The sequence below is a fragment of the Nanorana parkeri genome, unplaced genomic scaffold, assembly GCF_000935625.1.
Source record: "Nanorana parkeri isolate BGI_ZX_2015 unplaced genomic scaffold, ASM93562v1 scaffold12, whole genome shotgun sequence".
Classification (NCBI taxonomy): Eukaryota; Metazoa; Chordata; class Amphibia; order Anura; family Dicroglossidae; genus Nanorana; species Nanorana parkeri.
In genome coordinates, this window is record NW_017306280.1 from 1,478,997 (window position 1) to 1,498,115 (window position 19,119).

A 19,119-nucleotide genomic window follows, 5' to 3' on the forward strand; every position below is an offset into this window, starting at 1 on the left:
TATATATACACGAGGTAAAACAATGTGGAATACTTGGGCCAAATTCCTCTTGGGGAGCATTGTGCCAGCAACAGCGTAGTTGTTATTAGGCCTATTAAAAGACGAAGCGCCATACATACGGCAAATTAACGTGCATAATAAATCCCTTGCCCTTTATCAGTACATAGTTATATAGATTGTAATTACCTCAGGTTTGAGTGTAGTCTGTTCGGCTGGCTATTCACCAGAGAGTTTAATCGCTTGTTAGTGTTTTAACTCATTGCGAACAGTCGCTTCACTTCCAGTATGTTGATTATAGCTGAGGCAGTTGTCAGCGGTGAAGGGGGGCGAGAGGTAGGTAACAGATTATTAAAATCTCATGGGGGCCATATGCACAAACAAGCAGCTCAAACCAATCTATGGCTAACACTTTATATATTTATAATGTAAGGAAGCTGATGTTGTTTTCATTCATTTCATTGTTTTTATGATCATAAGTTAGATGAAGGTGACCAGAAAACAGCCGCTTGTACAGATGAGATTATTATTAGCACATTTAGGACCTTTAAATCCCTTGAGACTGATCAACGTCACTTTGTTTGCATCATATAGATTGCAATGGGACCTAGCACACAGGAGATCAGATCCATCCTCTACAATCACACACTGCTATGATTTAGTCTGACAACAGAAAGTAGTCATAATTATTCTATTCTTTAGACTGGAATGGGGGAGAGGAGATTGCTGAATCTCTACTACCCATTATTATATTTCGGCTACAACTGATGTAGGAAAGTTTACCCAAATCTTTGACATTACAACAAATACACCTTTTTGCATACCCTATTTTTCTTTTCCTCCCCATTCTTCTCACATTGGGCATTTTATACTACGGCAGATTTACATATTCCTTTACTTCCTGGAACTCTGGCACATGTGACTAGGACATGTGATCATGCACATCATCTCGGAGGAGGAAAATGCTTTTCCCAGAGATCTCGTGAGATTATAGATGAGACTTCCCAGCAATGCTCTGCTGATGTAACCTTCCCACGGTGCTTCACTTGGACACAGATTATATCACTAAAGCCCAAGAGGACCAGGAAATGGAAAAATTGTAGTAATTGTAAGTAAAATTAAAATATGTTTGCTTAATGAATGTAAGATGATTATATATCACCAAGAGGGACTCTGCACACTGATGTGATTTATAATGAAAGGGGGGTAATGGTCCACTTTAAGACGATGACAGTTGATTCAGTTCTAATCAGGGTATCCACATGAGGCAGCTGTCAGCAAGAGGATGAAGCTTCATCTAGTATTTAAAATGTAATATAGAATTGAGTTTTTAAATGGGATCATTTGCTTTACTTCCAAAAATGCTCTTTGCCTGGCTTTCATAGTGATGTAAAAAATGATACTCTTTTAGTTCCTGAGTCAGAAAAAGCATGTGGATCTTTGATTTACTATACGCACTTAGGGTCCAGCGCCACCATCTTTTCACTTGCTTCTTCCAGTTTTGCGATCTTTGGCCATCTTGATTGGCCAAACCTGCATGACGTAACTCCTATGTATGCACAGGGGAGGTAATTTGTTGCGGCAACCTGCAGATGCCGGGATTGTACACCGAGCTGTCATAGTGTCTATGTCTTGCTTGTTTGTTTTTCTGCAATAAGAAAACCTTCCTACCTGCAAATTGTACATTCTTGCCTAAAGTTCACTTTAACTGGCCATTCAGTAAATCGGAGAGTGCTAAAGCCAGAGACCGCTTGGTGGCAAGTATTTTTTGAAGGTAGGCAATGGCATCCTTCATATTTTTTTTTAAAAGTGGAACGGAAGACAGAATTGTAATAAATATTTGAGAACTTTTTCTGATATAGAATTTGTAACTGTTCAACCCGTCTTGAGATTTGCACACTTCATGTCCAGGCCAGTGACAGACCTCTTCCTATGTCACAACATAACTCTGAATAGTTGATATCTAGGAACTTGTAACAACTTTCTCTTTAGTTTTGGCTCACACTTTTTTTGTATAGGTGCGTTGCCTTGCACATGCATTTTACAGGCAATATCATTGAACTCTATGTAACACGTGCATTAATGAAAGCACATTAAAGATGCAGCAAGCAGGATTTTTTCCACCACAGAAAATATGCACTGGTGGCAATGGGTCCCTCACAGTTATGATTGTGTGATGATTTTATATATGAGGGCTGTCAGCAATGGGAGCAACATTTCAAAGGTATTTATATTCTCTCTTGAATAAGATTTTTTTCCCCCCCATGTCACCTATCTCATTCTATCCACTCACAGGGCACTGATTGCCATCAGCTATGCTAATTCATTATCCTATGAGCAGACAGGAGACACAGGAAGCTGTAAAGCAGAATCACAATATATTGGATTGTTCTTAGCTGTGTCACAAGACTGGCTGAACAGAATTAAATCAGACAACATTATAATACAGGTCACATAGATTTGATTCAGCTGAGTATTTACTGTTAGCCTGGAGTTATGATTTAAGTATCAGTCTTGCATCTACTAACAATCTCTTGGAAAAGTACTATCACAAGCATTTCACAATAGCCTGTATAGCTGTGCCCTCATTTATTATATGCAGCAGCGTACAGTTTCCTTATTAGTGTGCTTTTATGAGGTTTTACAAACAGATTTGTAACATGTTCTGGACAAGTTTCTCAATGTCTGAATTTGTTACAATGTAATAAAATGTTGCCCTTTGATATAATTGTCTGCAGTCACAGAAGCTCCTGAATTAATTCAGCTTACCGCTTTATTGACATTTAGGGCACCTTCACACTATACCGTCCCATAACACATTGCCTCACATATGCTGCAATAAAGGGTGTGTAAACCCTAAGGCTGGGTTCACACCTAGACGTATCGAATATGCGCGTTTGTCGTGCGATTCGCTGTAAAAAAACATGCAACAAACGCGCGTTTCTGAGGGCTACTTGGCTGTATCCAAATGGAAACGCGCAACAAAAACGCCACAAAGAAGCTCCTGTACTTCTTTGGGCCTAGGACGTTTTGTAGTGCGTTCATATGGCCTGTAATACGCCCAGGTGTGAACCAGGTGGGATTTCGGTGTTTGAACGTTTTGCAGAGCGTAGGAATGCGCTACAAAACGCCCAGGTGTGAACCGGGCTTTACACTATAGGGTTTTTATTTGATCCCTTTTGTTTTGTAAGTGCTCCATTGGAAGTCTTCAGTTTGATAAGTGCAACATATACCTGCTGATCCTCCCAGAAATCATATCAAAGGATTAACATCTCGTGCCGTATTCATTTTCTTATCAGTTACCTTGTTTCCAGCTATCTCTGAGGAATACATAACCCATCTGCTCTATGTTATGAAGAAGGGGACATCTTTGTAGTCCAAATCAGGAAGCAGCCCAGGATAACAACCGTGCCCTTCCATAGATATAGTGCAGTAAGTGATGATGTCATTTTAGGACAGGAAGTGTGTTACCAGCACAAACAGCAGAAGAAAATGAAGTTAAAAAAAAAAATGCAGTCACCGTACCTAAGGACATGGTAAGCTGCAATGTATAACATTTTTCTAGATACATTTTAAGGCACCCCATTCATTTAGAACGAGCTGGTAAGAAACAGCAATTCGAAAAAAGACATAGCTGCAGAATTTATCAATGCAGTGCTGTGTGCATTGAGATGCACTGTAAAATACATGATTTATATAGGTGTGAAGATCGCTGTAAAGGAAATTAGTGTAAATTGATGTTTTTCCACTTATCTATACTATGCAATAGCAGTATAATTGTTACTCTGGCCTATGTCTTGCTTTACAGTATACAGATTAGCATGTGTCACATAAAGAGGTTAATGTTCTAAAATGTTAAACTGGTGTGAAAAGCCTCTTATCTGTCAGGAAACTGTTCTGTAGGTTAAAAGAAAACTATGGTGTAACCTTTTTATCCCATAGTTCTCTTAAGGGTCACGGGAGGGCATATTTTAACACCCACCCATGAGCCAAAGCTCTAGCCCGCTATATTCCTTGTCTGTTCCTCCAGTCAGCGCTGAAGAGTCGGGGAGGGGGGAATCCCTGCGGGGAGCGGTGACTGACAGTTACCACTCTGCAGGGAGATGATCGAGAAGTGAGCGAGCGACGGTATGTGTTCGCTTACGCCCCAATCTATAGAGCCGACCTGTGACTGTTTAATTGTCACAGGTCGACTCGAACTATGAGGATGAGTGAAAATCACTCACCTCATAGTTCTCCTTTAAGTGTATAATTCATCTTTTGCACAAACTGAATAAATGCCCCCACAATAATAACATTAATAATTTGCATTCAAGCCTGAAATGCTTTGCAACTGCCATCAGTGCATTCAGGTACAATAGACCTTCTGTTATGGGGCTAGAGGGAGTGAACAATGTATGTCATGTGAACTCCCTACTATCGCCACAATCTGTGAGTCCCTCTGCTGTGGTGGCAGATGGGACTTGCATTCTTCCTCAGTCATAGATCCCATAGCATGATGCTCTAGGGGGAAGCACCCAGTGATACAGGTGTATGTTTGGGAGGGGGAACGTGATTCAAGGGGTTGGGGAATCCAACAGTGTCTCATGTTACAACCTGTTTGGGTTGCAACTATGGGTGTATCATGAAACATGGTCCAAAAGGTGGAGTGTGCTTTTATTTGCATTTGCTGTGAGACAGTTCTATATATTTGTCTCAACCCCTGTGAGCAGGTGAGACAGAAACACCTTTTCCCCTGTAACAGCGTTTATACGCATGACCCTAAATGTGTGTGTTTGTAGCGAGTTCCCTAATATACAAAGAACAACAAAGATAAAACATAACTGGGTATAAGTAAAAATCTTTTATGTAACATATATAATTGCAGTTCTCCTTTGAGCCTGCAAATTATTTTATTTTTTTTAACAAGTTATCTATATACAAAATAAATGCACATTGTGTGCAGATTTCTTTATCATCTCCCTGCATGTTGCAGTTTTAATAATTCAAATAGTTTATAAATAAATAAAATAAGATTAAACTCTAAAAGCATTCCTTCAGTTGGAGTTTTGACAGGCAGTTTGTTACATTCCATACTGATGTACAGTTTTAACATAGAAAAAAAAAATGCTTACACCCCCTCCCTTTTCAGTGCGTGTCAGGACCAACCAGGTGAAAGGGGGGGTGCGTCGGTGTGCTTTAGCAGTAGCGGGATTGAAATGCGTCATGCGTAGAAGATGAGCTCAGGAATCTGTCCCCCCTGCACCCCAGTTCCGTTGGTACTGTCCGAAGAGCACTGAAACTGGAAGGTCACCTTCCCGCACTGCACCTCTGTCATACCTTCCTGCCCAAAGTAACTGAGTTCATTACCATCCAAGATGGCACTGACGGTGTAAAAAGTGTCCTGTTCTACCTGCACCGGGTGCTCAAACCAGACCGAGAAGGTGTTACTCGATCCGTCGGAAATAAATTTAGTCAGGTTTTGGGCAAGGACCATCCCCTGCCGTTTAAGTTCAATTTTGACACTATATTCTGCTTTGCCGCAGCTCGACCCATAAAGCCCAAGACCAGCAATAAATATCCTTTTGTCAACGGCAAACTGGATGCTGTCGCAGCGGCCCCTGTACCTCCACTGGTTACTGCGGTAGGCCGAAGACTGGAACCTGTGGCACCTCTGGGGAGCCAGTCCTTTCCTTTTAACAAGCGGGAACTCGAGCTGCGGTTTGTTAGCAGCTGTGTACCACAAGAATATGCTGCGCGTCTCCTCCAAGGTTAAAATGTCCGACTGGGCAGCTCCATTGGCAAATTCCTCCAGAGTCATGGTCGGAATTCGTACCAAGTATAGTGCTTTCCCCAATACATTCCTTTTGTTGGTAGGGGTGACCGGCAGGCCTTGCCTTTTGCACTCGGCCTCCGCCCAGTTCACAACGGCCTCAAACACAACATCCTCTTTTGTGTTGAGGGTCTCTCGTGTCACAATAATCTCCAGGGTCGGCAGGTCAATCTCGCAGAAGCCTTCCGACTTCAGCGCCAGCTCCGCCTGAGCATCTATAACCTCCCAACACCGCAAAGTCAGCTCGGGCTCTTCAAAAAGCCGGCTTTGTGAAAGCAGAACACAGGCATTCTTGGCCTCTAGGCTGGTCTCCAGGAAATTGACACAGGCCTTGGCCAGCGCAGGAACAATGTACTTCTTGGCAGCGTAGAGTGTTGCAAGCACTGTGTCCGCTTCCAGGTCAATCTCATCGCTGTATAAGTACCTACAAAGAAGAATTGAGCCATTAACATTTGATTACAGGGCTTAGGGAGGCCAGAGCAACTACAGTACAACTTTCTTTACTCAAATGAGACGTAAAGGCGTTCAGCTGGCCGTGTATTAAATATTTAACACATTTAAACCTGTACTTCTAAACATTGATATCTGTGCTGAGAACATCTTGTAGGCTGCCACTGCTGATGTCTTTCTTAAAATACCAGACCCCGCGGACTTTATTCCTATTTGTTGCACTGCTCAGGACCAAGATGCACCATCTGAAAGCAAAACTTACACTCTGCAAACTTGCCTTAGGTCAGTGACCCGAAAAGTACTACAGCCATTGGATAACCAGGCATCTGGCATTTTCAGGAGGGATTAGCAGTGGCAGCCTATAAAATTCTCTCAGTACTGGTTTAATTGGAGCCCCCGTTCACATCTGTGCCCTTGAGCAACGTGCACTTTTTTTTTGCAGCGTGCCAAAACGCATACTACTTTGTAAGACACTGCAGTGCCATTCATTGTTAATGGCACCCCAATGCACCTAGCACTTTCATGCTCTAAAATGCATGGTAAGAGTACAATGCATTTTAGTGAGGTGTGTTTTAGACAAAAGTGCAGGGACTTGAAATTAAAATAGGCTGCCCTATACAAGACACACAGTCATACAATAGTAGACAGAGGATCAGGAGTTTTGGTGTAGTTGAGTGTTTTCAGGCTGAGAAAGGCTCCTTCCAATGCAGATTGAAGAAACTGACCAATCACAGATGCTTGGACTGCATAACAAACCAAAGCGGATTGGATTCTCGGCTACAATTAAACTTGTGCTATTGTGAGCAGAGCATGCCAGTCCACAATCTAAACGTAGTTATCATGGAACAAGAACAACTCTGTGAATAGTTAAGGCCCTGTGTTCTTTCCCGTCTTCCAGCAACGATTTATAGATACCGTATCTCTGTATCTGTCGTCTATTCAAAGCACAAAGCTTTTGTGGTTTTAAGGACCACTGTTCAGATAACCATATTAAAGCTCCAGATCGAGAGCAAGCCATTAATGCCAGCTAAGAGATGCATATTTTATAAGCTTTTATGCTTGCTGCAGTACTCATTTTTTTCCAATTCTTTAATGACCACTTACTTTAAAAGGATTAAAAACGCTGCAGGTTCCACGTCTGGGATATGGATTTCAGATTTCACCTCCGCTAGATCGCCATAAAACATGGCATAGAACACCGAGCTGCCGACAGCCAAAATGTACTACAAAAGAAAACCTGAAGTTTAGCATCTACCGCTGGAGCAATATAATATAAGAAGTTCTAGGACAATCTTGGTGCCGGTTATACCTTATGAGCAGGAACTTTCTTGGAGTCCCCAGCGGGACCCACGATAAAGTGAACGTCAGCCATTAATTCGTTGTTGAACATCAATGCGTTTCTAAAAGAAAAGAAAATACACTTCAGGGAGCTGCAGGTACAACAATATCCTTCAACGGCACAGGATGTCATTCGTTCCGCATAATCTAATTGGGCAGGCTGGCCTTTTAAATGCTAAATAGAGGCTATGCCACCCCTAGGCTGATCTAATAAGATGATGCAAAGAGCAGATACGTGCAGTAACCCACAGCAATCAATCAGGTTAAAAAAAAAATTGTGGAATTTATTTGTTGATTGGTTGGTCAGATTTAACTAAAAGCTGTACAGTCTTATGTATTGCTGTGATGCTACACATATGACAATATTCCATAGCAGCCAAGGGCTGAGACTGGTTGATATGGGTTACTACAGAATGGATTTTCCCCTTTTATAACCTCAGAAGGTTCACTTTTGTAGACTGGCCATACATTGTTATTTTGGCCAATTAACAGAAGTTGGACAAAATTCTTACAGTGTGTGGCCCCTCTTGCCCAAGTCGGGACAATATTTTCAGCTGAACAGTGACTGCACCTGTTGTTCATGTATGCTGACCGTGGCTGCCCCCAGCTGTCAGAATACAAGAGCCACAGTGGGGAGATTTGTCCATTCACACGGTTTAGTATAGATGGAGGAAGCAGATGTGTTTTCCTTCCTGGCCTGCAGGCTGAACAAAACAAAAAACAATCTAATGGTGTATGGCCAGCCTAAGGAAAACGTATTATGTCAGGCACGTAATACCCAGTTCTGTTGTTATTTATATTGCAATATGTGTTCCTCCCAGGACAGTCTCTCGTCTCCTACCCGTTTTGCACAGGCTAATCGGGTTAATCTGAAGGCTTTTTCTGCGTATTCATAGAAATTCTCCACAGATTAATTTTACACTACTGGAAAGAAAATCTAGACGTGCGCGGCTTTGCCTGAAAAGCTTTCATTTCTTACTGTCAATCCCCGTTCGGAGACTAAGGATAACAAACACACGAGAAAGAAAAGGATGCCTGTAGCCAACACCGGATAGGAGGGGCTCACACTACTCTGGACTAGTTACATGCTGGGAATAGTAGTTCTATAACTTGCTCAATAGCATGGGGTAGCCCATGCCCAGGACAGGCAATAATAATAATTAAAAAAAAAAAGCTTAAACTCCCGAGTGACTAAGAGAACGAGCCAAGCTTTACTATCACAGATAATTGTATCATTTAACTACCTTACGTCCATGGCCGTTTGTGAACGGCCAGATGGACGTCTGCTCAGAGCGGGAGGGCGTCTTAAGACGTCCTGCCCCTCCCCCCTCTCGTGTCCGCGCTGAGCGCCGCACACGAGAGGGAAAACCGTCAGCATGTAAACAGCCAGCGATGGCTGTTTACATACAAGCGGTCAACAAATCTTTGACTCAGAATATTGATGTGTCAGCACTGATTACTGTTGATTGGGGTATATTAAGGGTTGAACTCTTGAGCCAAAAACCGTCCCTATAGGTATGCTGCCACTAATGTGTCAGCTTATGTGTAGAGTGTCAGCTCTTCTGCAGCAGGGGGATGCTTCAATCTGGAAATGTTGGCGTCTTGTAAACGGCAGTCATTTCTGGGACCTGTGCCATCAGTTGTGTGCCACCAGAATTTTAATGCAGTTGTTAGATGTGCTATTCTTAACACTCAAGTCTCATAAAATAGAATATGTACTTGCATGTCCTTTGAATTTTCATTTTCTAGGTTATTATCAGTTTTAGGTTACTGGATGGTCTCACATAAAATGTGGCAAAAATAGCATTTTGAGATATAGATAATATCTACTTGTCTTTTTATGTATTTATAGATTATATCTACTTGTATCATATATCTATCTATCTATCTACTTGTATCATATCTATATCGATCTATCTAAAATCAAAACCTATAATGTGGGTAGCCCAAGACAGTACTTCTAGAAAGCAATATACATAACCTACAGAAATAGATCGGTTTTCCCCTTTGATGATGGAAGTTGCAATGTGTTGAGTGTAAACGTTCTTTGGTCCATGGTAAAGAAACCTGCATGTATTCCCTTGATTTAATGCCCACTGTCGTACTCCAAAACCTCTTCAGTGTTTAATTCTCTGTGTATTGGTGCAAATGTTTCTCATAATGCCAGCTGGATCTGTTTCGAAAAGCCACATCTCTTCTTGAGCGACTGACCCATGTTATTTCGATTTGATCCTGGCATCCCTGCAGTAAGGAACCCCCCTCCCCCTCCCTATCAGTATCACCATTGCTTAGACCTTCTCCTGTTCTGCTGATGCTCCTTGCAGATTGGTAGCGGCTCGGTGCATGCATTGCTTGCTAAAACATTACAGGGTTATGGGGGTTGCCTGCTAGCTAAATGTGTGCAAGATCTGCATATGCCAATATACCAGCAGCTTAATCGCTCACACAGGGCTTTTGTGTGTGATGCCTGCACGGTCTAGAGACTGGCCTAACCACAACACCCACGCCCCCCAGTATTTTAAATATAACTTTTACTCTGGAGCCGTACAGTAATATCTATTACACCCCATTAATCATACTCCTGAAAGAGCTGCCTTGTAAAACGATTTAGGTTTGGCAGAACGTTTATTTGAACACAGTATGGTTGTGACTGAAGGAAGATGAGGCAATTTGTACCTTTTTATTACAGTGCACCCGATTCTAAAGGCTGTGCTTTAGCAGAGCGCTCATTAATGGCTAGCGCGGGCTATGCAGTTGTTGGGATATCCCACCCTAATGTTTACATCGTCACAATGTGAGCCACTTTTGAATGCAGTGCCACAGCACTCTGCCAGGCTTGGTACTCTTGTGATTGCAGTGTCAGCGAGGGTACTCCTGTGAGTGCAGAGTCACAAAAAGGATCCCTCTGAGACTGCAGCGTCAGCAAGGGTACTTCTGTGTTTGTAGTGCCCCTGTGACTGCAGTGTCAGGGATGGGATACCTCCTATTTTTGTAGTGACTGTATGTGGAGTCCTTAGGTTAGTATTGGAATGATACGATGCCCTGGTGGTTATTTTGCCAGTAAGAGATGCACCTATTTGGTTTCACAAAGTAACCATGTGATTACAGTGCTGAGGTATTATGCCTTAGTGATTGCATTGCCAGAAAGTGTTCCAAATGCACCCCCCACGACTGCAGTGCCAGATGTCATGTCCCTGTGATTGCAGTGTCAGGCTATGATGCATCTGTGATTGCAGTACCTAGATGTGACGCCTTTGTGATTGCAATGTCAGGCTTTGATGCCTCTGTGATTATAGTGAATGGATGGAATACCCCTGTGATTGCAATGCCAGGCTATAATACATCTGGGATTGCAGTGCTAGAATATGATGCCCCTGTGATTGCAGTGCCAGGCTATGATGCCCCTGCAAATGCATAATCATGTGCTGTAATTTAAGTGCCTGACTGTGATGCTCCTTGTGTTTACAGTGCCAGGATAGGATGCCCCTGTGATTGCAGTTCTAGGGTATCCTCTGTGATTGCTGTGCCTGGAGAGGATGCCTCTGAGATTGCATTGACTTGATGTCATGCCCTTTATACTGTAGTGCCAGGATATAATAGAGTGCTGAGTGCCTAGTTGTGGTGCCCCCTCTGATTGCAGTTCTAAGATATAATGTCCCTGTGATTACTGTGCGATTGCAGAGATTCCATATGATGACCCCATGTTTCCAGCACTAGAAAGCCAGGCCTCTGTCTTTGCATTAAAATGCCATGTTGCCCCCATACATTGTAAAAGCAGGGTGTGTGTGATCTGTCAGGGCTCATCTGCCCCCATGGGTTTTAGGGGCAGGGTGTGTGATCAGTCAGGGTGATCTTGCCCCCCATGGGTTGAAGGGACAGTATGTGTGATCTGTCAGGGGTGCATGTGTCAGTATTGATCCCCTAGTGCAGGCAATAGGTTGATGCATCACTGCCATCATCCAGGTCCGGTGTCCCCCCCTGCAGGGGGCGCTGTGTGCTCACCTCTCCCGCAGGGTCGGGTGGAAGGACTGCCAGTTGCTGCTCTCGATGTTGTTGTTGTTCAGGTTCTGGAGTTGCGGCGGCGGCGGGGCGCTGTGCTGGATGTGGAGGGCGTTCTTCTTGGCGGTGACCGCGGCGGCGTTATTGCTGTTGTTGGCGATATTGGTGTTGGCGCTGGCAGGGTAAAGCTCCGCAGCCATCTTCCTCTTGAGAGCCAGGGGCACTATCTCATAGCATGCTTGCACCTTGCCGCTAGCCCGGGCGCTCTTTTTAGACTTCTTTAAGGTCTCTGGAAGCAGAAGAAAGAAAGTCAAACACTTCATGATCCTGCCATCCAGGCAGCCGGGGTCTAGTGGCATGGGCGAGGGAGAAAACGAGCTCCTCTATGGGCACCATGAACTTCCAAAGTCATCGGAGGGGATCGTTAAATTCGTCCAGCGACCAAAGAGCAGGAAGAAAATCAAAGCAACACCAACCCCCACCAATGCGAGCAACCTCTAGAGCCGGTGTGATAATCCAAAGTAGCAATCGAAGGTTGTTCTGTATGAGGGATAAAACGACGGTTACCCGGTGCTCGGTACATCCAGGTGTCAGGCTGTAGAAGTTTGCTGGGCTCCCAGGATAGGGATGCCTGGGACGCTCATGGTCGGGGATGTGCACGGCGCTCCAGCTGCTGCTTTGTGTGCACGGCGATGGGACCCGGGCAAGCTCCTCCCACTCCTCGCACTGCCTCTACGTGTGGAAGTGGAGAGGACCGGGGGAGAGCTCGGGCTCAAATAGCGAGCAGGGACCGCCCACGCCACGGCCCGGCCAGCCAATCAGAGCGCAGAGCCCTTACCATTCACAACAGCAGCAGCAGCCTTTGCACCAACGTGTGCAGTTCGGAGCCTGGGAGAGAGGTGGGCGGGCTCCCTCCTCCATCAGACAATATGTCATTCTTCTGTAACCCCCACCCCCAATCAGTGCACAGCCCTAAAAAGAAAAAGGGGGTGGGGGAAGGCTCAGCAAAAAAATAAATAAGGGGTGCACTTTACCACTAAAAAGCGAATCCAGGGCATCTGTATCACCCACTAAGGCTGTGCAATGCAATAAGAAAGTCCCCCCCAAGAAGATTGTCAGTACGATCAGAGCAGAAGCTGAACTTTCCCAAGCCTGACACCTGGGGGGGCTGGCAGCTGGATCCCAGCTAATGGGGTGTCAGCCGAGCCCTGTGCGCAGGCATCAGGGTGGCAGATGGCAGCAGGGAATAGACGGCACCCAGAGCTCTCCATTTACCTTCACAGGTCCGACAAGACTCCGCTGTGTCCGCTCTCCCGGCCTCGCAAACTTTGCAGAACAGGCTCGTCCGTGGAGTCCAGAGCCATGATCATGGAGATGGCAGGAAGACTAAAGGGGAGGGGTGCGGGGCTGCTCCTCTTCACATCTGGGATGGATACTTGCTGCTTGTGGCCCCTAGAGGGCGCTCTTGCAAGCTGGACCTCAACCTCACTTAGAAAGGATTATTTCTATTTTTTTATACCGTTGTTGTTACAGAAGTGCATATATATGTTCCAGTGTTTCCAATAATATTTACAGCAAATGCATATATATGTTCCAGTGTTTCCAATAATATTTACAGCAAGTGCATATATATGTTCCAGTGTTTCCAATATATATGCACTTCTGTAAATATTATGTCCCAGTGTTTCCAATAATATTTACAGAAGTGCATATATACACCAGATTATGAGTGGCCAGATTATTATGACCACCCCATCAGTACTTTCTTGGGCCACGAGATGACTTCGTTGGGCCGCCTCGTGACTCCACGAGATGTTGAAAGGTGATGCGAGGTCCCTGACACTGCACTGTTGACCTTCAGTTGTCTTGTACCAGTCTTGCCACTCTCCGTTCTGCACTAAACTGTGTAAGACACTTTTTACTTACCTGATCCCCCACTCCTGCAAGTCGGGTCTCTTCCCCCCCCTGTGCTTCAGTGGTCTAAGCCCCACTGATGTTATCACGTATAATGCAGGGCCGGTCAACAAGCCGGAGGGGGGAGAGGTGAGTACTAGGGGTCGACCGATATGGATTTTTCAGAACCGACACAGATTATGGGCCACCTTTCAGGCCGATAACCAATATCAGGTACCGATATTCTGTTTACATCCAGCAGCTGAATGTAAACAGCAGGCAGTTGTCTGATATCAGTCAAACCCCTAGCCTCTGCCCCTCCCCGCCACATTTATCTGCCGGCAACAGGATTCCGCAGCCCAGTGTTTAGTATCGGTAATATCGGTACATTTAACGAATACCGATAATTTAGATATGTGGAAATATCTGCCGATTATTGGTAGATCTGATAATCGGTCGTTCCCTAGTGAGCACCAACCTCTGGGGTTGCGGGGATCGGGTAATTAAAAGACCTTTATGCATCATCCTTAGAGTGCAGAAGTAGCCTTTTTTTTTTAACCCGCAGATGGACTTTAAAGTGTATGTGTAGCCAAAATAATATTTTTTGTTTTGGATAGAGTTGGTAAGGACTAGAACTCCTGACATGTTTTTACTGCTATCCTGGGCTCCCTTTAAAATATTTCCCCACACTTCCTTCTCTGCTGACAGCGTTTTACAAGACCGCAACACAGCCAGAAGTAAAAATGATTTTCTATAGTAGAAACCCCAAAGTAGTAGGACCCCAAAGAATGATAAAGCAGAGCTCTAAGAGCCGGAGAATGTGCACCGTGAGACCGGAAGTGATGTAATGCACATCAAGTCCAGGTCCAGTGATGGGAGGAGAGATCAGCAGCTAGAATCTTGCTGAGCTCCCTCCAATTGATGTGGGGAGGCCGCGCCGGTCCCGGGCCCGCACAAGGGACATCAGAACCCGGGGTAGCCGGCGGAAGAGGGTGGAGCACATTCCGCCGCACCGTACAAGCTTTTATCTAAACAGCAATCGCCTGCTAAACCGATACCAAGAACTGCAGCCGTGCTCTTGGTATAACTACTTCAGGACAGGACATGTTTTGCGGTGGGCGTTCCTGAAGTAGGTAAGGTTGTTGGGTCGATGTTATCTGCTTCGAGTACAGAGTTCAAGTTCATCCTAAGAAACTGTAACACACCGTGAGCCTGCCGTCCTCCTGGTACAGTTAGAACAGGAATTTCAGACCAGACAATGTTTTGACAGTCATCAGCATTCCTGTGTTAATGTTCCTTAGCCAAGTACAAACACAGCAGGTTACCATGCATCAGAGTGGTGCCTGTGTGCTTGCCCGCTGTTAAACCTTGCCTGAAACGTAGCCATGAGTGCGATGCATTGTGCGTCCCGCTATCAGTCGTTGTCACCCTCAAATATGTTGTGATAACTGTTGTTCAATGGTCTTGCATTTTCCTCTTGGCTCAAGCCATTGCGGGTCTCTCATACCCTGGGGGCCTCCCACACAGCAACATTTGGCCTGTCAAAACCTGCTGCAGGTAGAAAGTGTGGATACCTTTAGCAGCCTCACAAACACTTCTATTAAGGCCAAATGCTGAGACTTTGTGATAGGCAAAGCTTCAGAACTTCAGGGCAACGTCAAAGTTTGCATCTAAGCCCTGACCGTTACATGTTCACATTGGCCCATCACAATGATGGGCAGCCACACTGATGAGGAATGTGCGGGAGGCCGGAGGGAGTGGAAAAGCTTCAGCTAAATGTTTGCCTTTTAGATCAACCTGGCATTTGGCCATGAAATAAGGGTTTGGGTATCTGCTTCATATGTGTATATGCATCTCATGGTGGCTGCACTTTATACATGAAGTTTTGTTTTTTCCCCGTTACAGAATAATGTTGAAGTAGGCCTAAACCTTCTTTAAAAAAAAAAAGAGTTTGGACTTTAGCTACACTTTAACATGTACTTGTTTCTTTGCCCTGCAGGGGTGAAACACATGTTCTTGTTGAATCTCAGTTCCCATGCCTGCACATCTGCTGGTGTAATATGGGGGCACACTCTGTGCTGAAATGATACTTTACGTTGTCTTTTGAAGAATGTAACAAGAACAATGGGAACACCATAAATCAGGTTGGAATCCCTGAAACGCCATCGGCAGCTAATGAAAGAAATATGGAAGCTTGTTGAAATGGCATTTTGGACACACTGACCCCTTATATGTATCCATGAACATGAAGAATATCTGGTAGATGTTTACAGATAGAACATGTGTATAAGGTGAACTTGTTATTTGCTGACATGGAAGGTTAACTCTTAATATTGAATTCCTCCCAACTTTCTGCACATTATAGCAAAACTATATAGGCAAAGCATACACCCTCCATTGCACAGACCAGGGAGAATGAATATGCCACATTGATTTGGGTAACCCACAAGTGCTTTTACTCATCACTACTTTTTCCTTTCTATTGGCTTTCCAAAATAACAAATGCAATATTATATAGATTGTATGAAAGGTTTAGTGTAGTCTAATGGCCAAGTGGTAGGGGGGACTTAAGGTTAACCTTTGGTTTAAAGCCAAACTCCGGCCTTACCCTAGTCTTGCACAGTTTCACTGGCTTCTCTCCTGTACTGAAATAGCTTACTCTAATTTTACTGTAAGCTTCTCTCATGTGCAGCAAGTCAGCTAGAGCCCGCCTCATTTTGCTTGTTGGAAGACGTACAGCATCATCCAGCTCTTTGCATCCCAGCCTGACTGTCTCCGGCCAATCCTTTTCTTACATTGGATTTCAGTTCTTTCAATCATGGAGGCTTAGCATCACATGTGGGTGTTACCTTGGGTAGTCTGCGTGCAAATACAGCCTGCCTAGGCATGCCTGTTTCTCCAAAATAACCTCCACCCATCAAGGCCCAAGAGTCAGCCCAGCATGAGGGCTTTACAGAGGAGTACTGAGGCAAGGTGCTTGTTGTTTTCAGGAAGCTATGTACAGCACCCTGTCAACCCCTCCCATAAGCCAGGATCTGCCTGCATTGCATTTTGAAGCATAGAGACCCAGTGATTGTCACTGGGTCTAATATAAGGTATGTAATGAAAATTGAATTGCATATTGAAGCACAGAGACCAAGTGATTGTCACTGGGTCTAATATAAGGTATGTAATGAAAACTGAAATGCTGTATTTCTTTTGATGGCTGTCACATGATCGGGAGCCAATCCCATTGTTTACCGATCATATACATTGACCAGGAGAGGTCAATGGCACCTCTGTCACTGTGCTGGGAGCACGCTAGTGAGTGTGTTCACAGCAAGTGGCTGATGCATATGTATGTATGCAGCCAGCATTAAGGTGCACCTGCCGAGGTTACACTTATTTGCGTTACACCAGTGGGCAGGCGTTAAATAATACACCTTTTTAAATAGAAATCTATACAACAGACCAAAGCAACGGACATAGGGATTTGGTTCCAAATGAGGGACAGTTGGGAGCCATGGTATAGCTCTTTAGAATCCTTTCGTAGTGCGCAGAGTTCTTGAGCATCGAATGTTTAAATGATTTGGCAAATCCGATGGAGAGACAGATTGTTGATCTAATTATAATCAAAGAGTTTGCACACCATAATGTGTTTGCAGTCATGTGCAAAGGCCAGCACTGTGGGAATGATGTTCCTATTACATTTTCACTGGTGTCACATTGTGGAGATCTGCAGGCGATTTGCAGGTCCGGATAATATCTCCAGTGCTGCAGGCACTGCGATTGAATGCTAAGCGTCGTCGTGTACCCCCCCCCCACCTCCTCTACTGACAAGACTCAGCGTAGCATAAATATTTCATCCAGCATAAGTCTTCCTGCAAGCCCCCACATCCCCACAGTGCTGTTGCAGTTCACTAGCTTTGATAATCCTATCATGGTGCTCCGTGGCTTCAATAGCCCATCTATGCATAAATAGGTCAATTAAAAGACAAAAAAAGAAAATATGGCAGAGATAGGAGCCAAGATGCGTGAGATATCCCATAGATCTCGTGTCTTCTGCTGTTTTACATTTTCTGCATGTTTTATTTATAAAGCCAGGATTTTTTTTTTTTTTTAACCAAGGATCAGCGTGAAGACAGTTTTGTTGATTGAAATGTTTTGTGATTTATTGAGTTATTTTGAAGCACTTCCACTTTATAACTGAGGAGTCATAACTGTTTTTGTATTTGGTTTTCAATACTACCAGTTTAGTCATTCTAAATGTTTCCAATTTAGATTTGCAGATCTACTCCTGTGAAGCTGACCGCACACTATTCAAATCTGATTGCGCTGCCGCTCTTTGATTTACCAACAAATATATACTGACACAGCCTGTGTGATTGGCTTTAACTTAAGCTGATTGTTCAGGTAGGTGCTAACACTAGACAGTTGTTCATATACAGGGCTTGAAAAATCTGCTCATCCTCTGTGATGAGAGGACGCCAGAGCCGGACTAGTAGCCTCCTGGCCAGCCGTTGTGATTAAATGGCCGGCCGGGAGCTTTACATTCAAGCGATCGCTTGTATTAGCTGTGCCCCCCCCCCCCCCCCCCATCACTTGCGTTGCCGGTCCCAAGATCCGATTGACAGGAGCTCAAAAAGAGATCATATTACATCACTTCCGCATTCATTTGTCATTCCCAGCTACAGAAGCTGGTGAAGCAGATCTCTGCTTCATCAGCTTCTCTGGGGGTCCCTAGGTGACATTAGGGGTCTTGGAGAAGGACCTGTCATGTAAATTGGCTATCACATAGGGAGCTTCTTAGCCCCCTACGTGATAGCAATAAAGTTAAGTGTAAAAAAAGAGTAATAAAAAAATTAAAGAAGCATAAAAATGTGTCGGGTACGCCTACTTGAGAAAACGACGATTGCACCTATTGTGCCGCACATATTACATATCACCGCCAACGTCTGAGATGAGCGGTAAAAGCGTTTGAAGCGTCGCCTATAGGCCAATTTACGCTGTGGTCGTTTTTTTGCGATTTTGCGCAATTTTAAGACTTGACATGTTTGGTGTCTATTTACCCGACGTGACCCCGTCTTTTATATTGTATAAAAAATGTGTATAAGTATAAATGTTTAACATAACGTAGGGGAAACATTTTTTTTAAACTCTAAATTTACAGTACTCTTTTCATTATGTAGTAAAAAATAACTCCCCCCCCCAGTGATGATTATATACCACCAAAAATAAGCTCTATGTGTCCTTAAAAAATGTTAACAAATTGCAAGGCTATAGTCCGGTCATGCTAAATGGTGACATTTTTGACTGACTGGTGAGACACCATAAAACTTGTCAAGCCCTGTTCATATAGCTAAAAGAGACTGAACAACCAGATTGTAGTGTTAGTGGCCAGCTTAAAAGTGAACTCCAGTCTTCCATTCATTCTTGCACAGTTGGTTAGTCTCTTCTCCTGGATTGAAATAGCTTATTTTTATTTCACTGCACACTGTTGAGCCTCTCACAGTGTGCATTAGAAGCTGAGGCATGTTAGGTAGAGACCGTGTAATTTCCGAAGGATGCTGAATGGAAGGGTGGTGACAGGGGCACCCACTTTGGAAATTTTGGCTGATTCCTCAAGAACACAGTGTGTGTGGCCATCCTTG

The 19,119-nt window shown here is 44.2% G+C and overlaps 2 protein-coding genes across 3 annotated transcripts in view; one reads left to right on the forward strand and one right to left on the reverse strand.

Moving 5' to 3' along the window:
* Window positions 1-19,119, forward strand: part of BRF1 (BRF1, RNA polymerase III transcription initiation factor 90 kDa subunit) — a 295,119-nt gene that overhangs the window by 144,804 nt on the left and 131,196 nt on the right. The window lies entirely within an intron of this gene.
* Window positions 5,100-12,262, reverse strand: BTBD6 (BTB domain containing 6). Of its 2 annotated transcripts, XM_018556495.1 has the most exons (5): window positions 12,164-12,262; window positions 11,600-11,885; window positions 7,569-7,659; window positions 7,364-7,482; window positions 5,100-6,233 (listed from the first exon to the last, which is right to left on the reverse strand). In XM_018556495.1, the coding sequence occupies exons 1-5, from the start codon at window positions 12,177-12,179 to the stop codon at window positions 5,201-5,203; spliced, it is 1,545 nt and encodes a 514-aa protein (XP_018411997.1). In that variant the 5' UTR covers window positions 12,180-12,262; the 3' UTR covers window positions 5,100-5,200. The 2 variants fall into 2 exon arrangements, with proteins under 2 accessions (XP_018411997.1, XP_018411990.1); XM_018556488.1 differs by lacking the exon at window positions 12,164-12,262 and having other exon boundaries at window positions 11,600-12,011.